This window comes from Ruditapes philippinarum, unplaced genomic scaffold (genome assembly GCF_026571515.1).
Source record: "Ruditapes philippinarum isolate M1 unplaced genomic scaffold, ASM2657151v2 ctg314_1_1_1_1, whole genome shotgun sequence".
Classification (NCBI taxonomy): domain Eukaryota; kingdom Metazoa; phylum Mollusca; class Bivalvia; order Venerida; family Veneridae; genus Ruditapes; species Ruditapes philippinarum.
Window position 1 is genome coordinate 122,029 of NW_026866122.1, and position 10,270 is coordinate 132,298.

Here is a 10,270-nt window from a genome sequence, read left to right on the forward strand (position 1 = left end):
TTGGTCTTTTATAACACTGTTGTATTTCTCTATCAGGTCAGGTTTGTTTTCTAGTCTTTTCAAACAAACCTTTAGACGTCCAATTGCAAGTCCTTTGTTTTCGGGTAAATCTGGATTTTCTTCTTGCCATTACCAGGTTACACTGTGTCTACCATCCTGAAAGGTGATTGTGCTTTTAAACTTTCTCATTCATAACTCATCATCATCATTCAGTTTGTCTTCGTCACAAATGTCTATTGCCTCTATGTTCCAAAAATCCTCTAGATCTTGAATCGAGTTTTCACAAGAATCGATACCACAGAATACTCCTTTGTTTATAGTTGAATTGTTAACATGCATGAGCGTGTTAAGGTCTTCTGTCTCATTTATTTTTGAGTGTGACCTTCCTGTTAGAATCCAACCGAGTTTAGAACACATCAGATACAATCCGGGCTGAACTTCAATCTTTTGTTGAAGTAAAATGTCTACGTAATGATCATTGCCGATTTAAAGTTCTATTTGAGATGTTTCATTGTTGTCGGGAAACGTATCAGCTAGATCCAGACTTTCCGAAATATCTCTGAATTCTTTCAGGACTTGTTTATTCAGTGACTTTCTTTGTATGCTTCCACTTATCACTGGTACAATGTTTGCTTAAAGACATAGCTTTTGTCCATTTCTTAACTTCAAATTGATGAAAGTCACGTGTGTCTTTATCACCATAGCATCTTTACCGCAAAATGTAAACACATGTAGCTCTTCCACATGCTGCTGCTTGAGTTTTAATTTGTCAGCAAGTGACTGTTTAATGTATGTTCTCTAAGAGCCACAGTCAAGTAAAATTCTTGTCTTGACACTTTCGTTAAATGTTGGGTTTTGAATATCAGTAAGCGCCGTCTGCATAAACACAGATTCTCCGTCAGACAACATAGCATTTTCTTCATTTTGCTCCTTCGGTGAGGTATAATTGATTTGCTCTGTTTCACTCATCTGTGATTCTTCTTGTGTTGTTCGTTATATTTTTAGAACAGAGACTTATATGATGACTGTTGAATTGATTACAGTACACACACTTTTTATTTGATTTGCATTCACAGCTTCCATGACCATCCTTTAGGCAACGATAACAAATACCTCTGATTCTGTTTTTCCGTTCTTCTAATGTTGCAAATCGAGTACACATGTCACTCTTATGGTTCTCTGCACAATATCTGCACACTGGCTTGCTGTGAACAGTTTCATTGGCCACGAATGTGTCGGCACTGCTACAGAATCTCTGATAATGATGTTGATTCTAAAAATATGTATACCAAGTATTCGTTAACAATGCTCCGTCCTTATTTATTCCTCTGTTCATTGAATTTAATTGACCTCCGTGCATTCTATCACTCTTTCCTTTGTCAGACTTTTCACAAGCTGTAATGTAATTTCGTAGGTGATTACGCAAACTGTCTACAGTCCACTCATTTTTTGCTCCTTTTATTATATCCAGCTGCCGGAGCACAATATCTGGCAGCTTTGTGCGAATCATTGAAACGAAAACATGTATATGTTCTTGATATGTCTCTTTTTCTTTATCATCATGTTTCAATGGCACAATTGACTCACAAAATTGGTTTAAATTAATCATACTATTTTCGACCTCGAAATTCAAAATGCAATCCTCATCTACAATCTTCTGTGAATACTCCGTATCACTGTTAGTTATCACCACTTTTCAAATTGTATATTTAAAGTAGAAACGAAAAAGTGTTTCTCTTACTTTCATTGTGTTAACGACATTATGAAAATGGTCCCGCAAACTTGATTATAAAGTGGATGTAAGGTGTGAAGTGAGAATTAAATTGAGAAGTGACAAAAGGTGTTTAGTGCATTTCAAAGGTGGATTTTCTTTCCTCGATTAAGTGTTCTAATAAAATTGTGTTTGTGCAACCTGAATTAATATTCAAAATGTCAACTGTTGCTTCATTGAAAGGAGTGAGAACGAAGTACAGAAAAGTGGTGATAACTGAGCTTCAAAAAGCAAAGGACTTTCTGAAAACTGAGGTGAGTGCAGTGTTTTTAAAAGATGTTCAAAGTGTAAAAGTCTATTAAAAATTGATGAGTCAAATGAATAAACTATCAGAACGTTTGACTGACAGTGATACGGAGTATTTACAAAAGATTGTAGATGAGGATTGCATTTTGAATTTCGAGGTCGAAAATAGTATGATTGATTTAAACCAATTTTGTGAGTCAATTGGGCCATTTAAACATGAGGATAAAGAAAAAGAGACATATCAAGAACATATACATGTTTTCGTTTCAATGATTCGCACAAAGCTGCCAGAGAATGTGCTCCGGCAGCTGGATATAATAAAAGGAGCAAAAAATGAGTGGACTGTAGACAGTTTGCGTGATCACCTACGAAATTACATTACAGCTTGTGAAAAGTCTGACAAAGGAAAGAGTGATAGAATGCATGGAGGTCAATTAAATTCAATGAACAGAGGAATAAATAAGGACGGAGCATTGTCAACGAATACTTGGTATACATATTTTCAGAATCAACATCATTATCAGAGATTCTGTAGCAGTGCCGATACATTTGTGGCCAATGAAACTGTTCACAGCAAGCCAGTGTGCGGATATTGTGCAGAGAACCATAAGAGTGACATGTGTACTCGAAGAACGGAAAAACAGAATCAGAGGTAGTTGTTATCGTTGCCTAAAGGATGGTCATGGAAGTTGTGAATGCAAATCAAATAAAAGGTGTGTGTACTGTAATCAATTCAACAGTCATCATATAAGTCTGTGTTCTAAAAATATAACTAACAACACAAGAAGAATCACAGATGAGTGAAACGGAGCAAATCAATTATACCTCACCGAAGGAGCAAAATGAAGAAAATGCTATGTTGTCTCACGGAGAATTTGTGTTTATGCAGACGGCGCTTACTGATATTCAAAACCCAACATCTAACGAAAGTGTCAAGACAAGAATTCTTCTTGACTGTGGCTCTTAGAGAACATACATTAAACAGTCACTTGCTGACAAATTAAGACTCAAGCAGCAGCATGTGAAAGAGCTACATGTGTTTACATTTTGCGGTAAAGATGCTATGGTGATAAAGACACACGTGACTTTCATCAATTTGAAGTTAAGAAATGGACTAAAGCTATGTCTTTAAGCAAACATTGTACCAGTGATAAGTGGAAGCATACAAAGAAAGTCACTGAATAAACAAGCCCTGAAAGAATTCAGAGATATTTCGGAAAGTTTGGATCTAGCTGATACGTTTCCCGACAAAAATGAAACACTTCAAATATAACTTTTAATCGACAATGATCATTATACTATTCATACCAAAACTAATTCCAATAAATTTTCTTCAAAACATGTATGTACTAAATTAAGACATTCTTAACAATTGACATTAACTTATCCAAAAACTATTTCAAACGATTAATTCACAAAAACATGCACAACATCAACCATTGAAGTTCTTCTAATAACTGAAAAAATCTAACCCAAACATCCTTAAAAACAAAATAAATGTGACGTCACACTTATTGGTAGGTGGGGGCATCAATTTTCAAACTCAATGTTCAGGCTTCATAAGATGGTATATTCCTAACCCTAGATTGAGGTTCAGATTAGCGTCGGATCAGGTTCGGTTCATTTTCTATCGTATCAACTCAGGTTCTTTCAAAAATCAAGATCGGTTCAACTTCGTATCATCTTCGGTTTACCTTCGATTTAGCTTCGGTTTTGCACATGATCAGGTTCGGTTCACCGTCTACCATACCAGCTCGGCTTGAACTACAAATCGCTAAAGCTTCCTATAATATTTGGTTCGGAATCGGATCAGCTTCAGAGCAGCTTCGGTTTAGGTTCGGATCAGCTTCGGATGAGCTTCGGTTCAGCTTCTGTCGTATCAGCTCGGGTTCATTCAAAATCAGGATCGGTTCAGCTTCCAATAATCTTTGGTTCAGCATCGGATCAGCTTTGGTTCAGCTTACGATCAGCTTTTATCATCTCTGCTTGGGTTCCGTAATGAGTCAGAATCGGTTCAGCTTCGTATTACCTTCAGTTCAGATTCGGATCAGCTTCGATTCAGCTTCGGTTTAACTTCTATCGTATCAGCTCAAGTTCATTTAAAAACCAGGATCGGTTCAGCTTCGTATCACCTTCGGTTCACCTTCGAATCTTGTTCATCGGAAAGCAAAGGCACCTGGCCCCCTCGGACTATAGCCGGTATTAGCTTCTCAAAGGAAGGGGTATCATTGGGCGCCAGCTTTGCTTACACTTCACTCTTACTAAAGACTGCACATGAACACATAGCAATATTAAACTCAGTGTCAATAGTTCATACTTCATTTCACATAGTCAAACGTTTATACAATCAATCAATCAACCACCTATCAATCATCATCATCATACATAGCCATCATCGAACACCACCCAGCAACTGCACAGCATAACTCAAATCCAACAAAGGCAAATATTTCCTATCCACAATTACATAATGTACCTTTTTTACGAATACAATTCCAAAATGGTCATAATTCATTTTGATCATTTAATAATATTCAAGCAAAATCAAAATTTCAATTCACATCATGCATGTTTTATAAATAGTTCAATCCATCATTTACATAACACACAAAAATAGTTTTAGCATCACTCAAACAAAGCAACTTCAAAAATGACATTTATCTCATTCAATTTGTATTGGGTTGCGCGCGCATATATGTTCAAAAGCACGTGACTATTCCTACCAATCAGATACGAGTGTTGCATTAAGGAGTGTAGCATTTCGATTTTATTCTTTACCTTTACCCGAACCCAACAAGCAATGGTGGTGGCTATGGCTTTTAAGAAGGTGTAGGTGGATAAAGGACTTAGCAATGAAGATAATGGCCATTTAACCTTCAAATAAACATGGGAATTAATCTGTTCAGCAGCAAATGCCATTGTAACGCATCTTTCATATATACTGTACATGAATGTCCGTTTGGGTTGTCAAAGATATGGAGTTCGAATACCAGTCCTAACAGATGAAAATAATAATAGTGTAATTCAATAGTGATTACATACATTTGTTCTCAAGAAATAAGCCATAATCTGCACATTAAAAGCTTGCCTGTTGTAGAGATTGTGTTTGCAAGTCAAAATACTACATCGTTTACATTTTGCTACATATGTAAAACATAACTTCACAAAAGGGTATTATTTGCAAAGGGAACTAGATAAAAAAGAAAATGGACGATGAAATACGTTAATACATGCATTTGACAAAACATGCTAAAACTATCACCAAGGAGAATAAAAGCAATCAAATTGAAGCTAATTCATATTCGTGTAAATAACTGTTATTCCTAAACATATTTTAAAATTGAAATTACATATGCATAGTTTATACAGACACTGACAAAATTTATTGACAATATTTAAAGAATTTAAAGAAGAATTGCCCGCCGTAGTTTCCTATGAAGTTTTACCAGAGTGACAAGGTGCTTACCAGCCCATATCGAGCAACGTGTGAACCATGCTCAATAAGATATTTTTATAGTACTTGCCATGATTTGTTTGCAGATTTACTATTGTTTTAAGTCCAGTTTAAGTCAGAAGCATTTCAGACACGCTGATCATTTTAAGCTATTTTTTCACAATGAAAATGTGAATTCTCGAAACACGAAAATGTTATTAGTACAGAATGTCATTGAATGGTATAAAATGATTTTAAAAGAAATCCATTCACGTGCTATAAAAATCCTAAATGAAGTTCATTTAGCAAACAGTTTACGTGAAATGTAATCCACCGCAAAAACAATCTTGTTGACCTATTGTTGACCGAGCTACTTGTTGAAAAGTAGCACAACCTTATCATTTCCCGGTTTGGCTTCCGACTGAATATGATAGATTAAGTCTTTAAATGGAATGTTAAATCTACGAAACATAGTTACTATTTCGTTGATCTGTTATTTAATCAAAATGATTGCATCACACACAAACAAAATAGCCGAAATGCAATGATAACTGTCAATTTTTTTTACCAACATTACTCTAAAAGCCTATTATTTACAATTGAAAAATAATACCATTGTATGTCGTTTCCTAGGATAAAAATGGTAGTAAATTAGTGTAATTATACGTTTGTGAGACATTTTTCATAATGCTGTTACTGCACGTCAATTTGATGAATGATTTGTTGGTAGAAAATAGGAATTCAGAACGCCGTTAAGATTCAATATTGGGTCTATACCACTTTTGACAGTTTGGACAGCTTTGTTAACAATTTCTCTCAACTCCGTACTGTAGACATAATTGATTGTCATCCATTGTGGAATGGTCCTTTTAAACGATTTCGTGACATTACTAGTCACACAATATAAGGAATGATATTGAATTGTGATGTTTAAAAATACCATCAAACGAGACAATTCAAGAAATGTGTTTTCTAACAGTCTTTCATAAACAAGAACGTATTTCGATTTACTTTTATTTCCCATCCAGTATAGTGCCGTTCTCCTCCATTCATTGACTCCGTTGTGTACAAATTTACTCCATCCTTAAAATCGAAAGGAAATTGATGACTAACATCTAAACATTAAAAAAAACTATTTCTAATTGAGCTTTGAATCTGCTAAAGTCTTGGGTAAGAAAGGCGGTATATTTACATGATAAAGAGAAAACACAATATTCACATAAATAATTCGTTGCAGGTTCGAATTGATTAAGCCTGGACATGGATGTTATTGGTATTTAAAAGCTAATGTACACATACCTCAGCATTTATCTAAGCATTATGGCTTGATTCTTAGAAAAACTATCAAAGATAAATTATAACATACATCGTGATTTCGTCACTTCACACAAAGACGAAATAACTGGTGTTAAACTGCCAATAAGTGCTATGGGACTACATGTATATGGACTACCAATATAAATAGGATGGTCATACTTAATGTCTGCCCTGATAATGATAAGTACGATATAGAGATCCGATTTTTATTTTTGTTCTGACTAACACATAATTAAATAAAACTATATGTCCTAAGTTTTTAATAGTTTACTATTTTTATTACAGAAATTTATAATTCAATCTAACTTTAGACCAAATATTCAGAATACAAATTGTTTGATACGTCTGCATGATATTGTATCATATTGAATAAAATGAGACCAGGAATTATCATGATAATTTTTTTTATTCTAAATTCATTCATTGATTTATTTCATGATGTCTTGTGAGCCATCACATGCAAAAATATTAGGTATTGAAAATTCAGTTAAAAGTAAACATTACAGATATACCATACTCATCTTTGGATAAACGACTTTATTGCAGGGGTGTATTGAAACCTAGTACATTCCATTCTCCCCGATTATGTACAATTTGAATACTTGAATGTATAGATTATGTTTGAGAAGCCGCATTCTCTACTTAATGTCAAGTGAATACAATCTATTCTTCTTCTACTTGTCAAGAAAATACGGTATATTCCTATAAACCAGCTCTCAGTTTGACACATTGTTATTTTACAGTGATTACCTGTAGTGTGTAAAATTTAAAACATAATACACTTTCCCTGTGTGCATTCAAGAATGTTTACTTTAAATTTCATAAGAAAATGTGTAAGCTAGCAATTGTCAATAATTTGTTATATCATTTTGGGCAATGTATTTCTTGCATAAATCGTACACGTAAAACGTAACTTACTTTCTGTTGTGAACATTTGTTTAGGTGCAACCCATTGTCCTGGGCTTAATGGTTCATTCTTAGGTGATCTAACTCTATTTTGTCTGTTGAATTCTGCAAGAATGGCATTATATGGATTACGTAGAATACATATAAAACTAGCAAAGTGAAGTTTAGATATAGAAAGACGTGTACAGTCACTATGGCTGGCCGAACTGAAAGTTGTTTCGTGAGTTTTGACAATGAATACCCTTCCTCGAATTGGGCACTCTTTTGATCCGACAAAGTTCCAATCTGTATATACACTGCCTGTAAAATATCCTGCAAATATAAAAAAGCAGCATATTATATATGTAAATAAACATTGACAGCATTTTAATGAATTATCTGTTCGCACAAAATAGAGAAACACGGAATCCTTATAGAACGCCGATAACGTCAAAAACAGTAAATAAACTAAACAAATGGTGCTTAGAATGAAGCCTGTATAACACAATATACGACGTCAATAGGCAAGTTTAAAAAACAGGAACGAAGTTGATTTGTGTGTCATATTTTGAAATTGTACAGGAAAAATTAAAACAAATCAAATTGAAAACAGTGGATAATACTGTATTTGTAGTACCATTTTCAAAATAAATACTCACCATTATTTTAAATAACGTCTATGCGTTTCATGCTGGCACATATAATTAACTAGAGGAACGATGACCCCCCACGTGTATGTGAATTGTATCAATGTTTAAAATATGTATTAACGACACTTAATTCTGTCAAAAATAAGAAAAAAATACCTGTTGTTGTCTCTATCAGTTGTCGTGTCCAGGTATTTCCTGAACCAGGATAGCTTGCCAAGGCAACAAATGATCTCGGAGCGCTTAGAAACCGAAGCGAATGGGAACAATTGAACTTAATTAAACTGTTTTTTAGATAATCGTAGTTTGATTTGCTTCCATTTAAATAAACACCGTTTTTAGAACAAACATTAATTAGTTTAAGTAAATCCCTTTCTTTGACGATTTTGTATTGGTTTACATTAACGGCTTGACTACAGCTTCCAAATGTCATTAGTGTGTCTTTCTTTACAAAAAGATAATATAAGCCCAGAATGCAAACAAACTCAAATAAAAGTATTGATGCTGTTTTTTTGTTCATTTTTGACGAATTGCAATACGAAATAAATGATGTTTAAATAAAAATATATTTTCTTTTTAAAAACTATGTTATTATCAAATAAAACTATATAATTTTATAGTTGCATATAACATTAAGAGTAAATATATCTGTGAGTGTCCTATCAGGAAAACCAGAAATGTTCACGAAACTTAGTTCTGTAAGCAACTATACCTTGTTAATTAATCCAGGATCTGAATATCAAACTGCAAAACAAACCACAAAATTGTCTAAAACTTTGAAATCATTCCGACTAATAATAAATGACAAAAGTTTTTCTGTCTTTGTATTTATCATTTATCTATTATTTTATCAATATACACATATATATTTTAAAAATGTTGCAATAAATCAATAATAACAAATTAAACATATAACATTTTTCGAAAGTTTGTTTGGTAACAAGAGCAACAGAAACAAGTTTTATTAAACCTGGTTCAATAAATTGCAGCTAAAATGCAAACAAGCAAAATGCCTTTGATACATGCGTAAATACTATTTTTGCAGAAGATAGAATATCTTTTTGATCACCCCTTAGGTTTAAATTATACTGTTGGATTTCTGATGAATGTGTGCGCTATTAAAATGATCATTCTCAAAAAGAGGTTAGTTTGACCCCACTTTATTGTTCTTTAAATTTATTTAATAGTTATGGCTATGTTCAGTTATGTATTCAATTTGATAATTATATTTCAGGTGTCACCAAAGAAACAATGTTCATTAAAAAGCAAAATGAGAGGTGGTTCCCTCAATCAAACCCCTTAAGTAGTTCCAGGCGATTAGTCTTAACATCTATGTGTTGGAGACTTCGTATTATTAATTCATACAGTACCAGTGATCAGCGAGAAATTCTAAAAAGTGGTGAATGATTGAAGGGAATATATAGTATGATTTTTTTAAAGATTTATTAACAAGTTAAATGTGTTTTATATGCATGTAAAACATCTCAGTTTATCATCTGTATTGGTATTTTGTTCATCTTGATCCCCAAATATAAACACGTGACCTCGATTGAAATATTTAGAATTTAAACATAAGGTAAATTTTCTAAAACAACATCAAAATCTAACTCTACGAAACAGCTTTGCCTGACTTATGATCTTCAAGAGGTTTCACATGATGCGAATATTGATTGCTGCAACGGAAGTGCAGTACTTACCTTAATGCTCCGTCAGCGCCATAAGGGTACAGTTTCCTTCATACGAAGAAGAGTAGCATTTGTTTACGCAGCATTATTGCATATAAATACAAGAAGTGTACTGTATCTTCATTTTGTACGGAGATGAGAATCCAAAATTATTTCACAATTTCAACTATAGTACAGGGTCAAAAGACTGAAAAAAGGAAAAACATGAATAAATAGAGCCTAAAATCTACTAAATATGAAAATAAATCAATGACAGACTTTAAATACAGTAATTGCAATATCATTT

At 33.5% G+C, this 10,270-nt stretch overlaps 1 protein-coding gene across 1 annotated transcript; it reads right to left on the bottom strand.

The window, feature by feature from the left end:
• Positions 1 to 5,149: 5,149 nt before the first annotated feature.
• LOC132731409 (sialate:O-sulfotransferase 1-like) lies at positions 5,150 to 8,836 on the bottom strand. The gene is made up of 3 exons (XM_060717591.1): positions 8,459 to 8,836; positions 7,686 to 7,985; positions 5,150 to 6,533 (listed from the first exon to the last, which is right to left on the bottom strand). Exons 1-3 carry the CDS (start codon positions 8,817 to 8,819, stop codon positions 6,154 to 6,156), a joined length of 1,041 nt encoding a protein of 346 aa, XP_060573574.1. The 5' UTR covers positions 8,820 to 8,836; the 3' UTR covers positions 5,150 to 6,153.
• Positions 8,837 to 10,270: the final 1,434 nt, after the last annotated feature.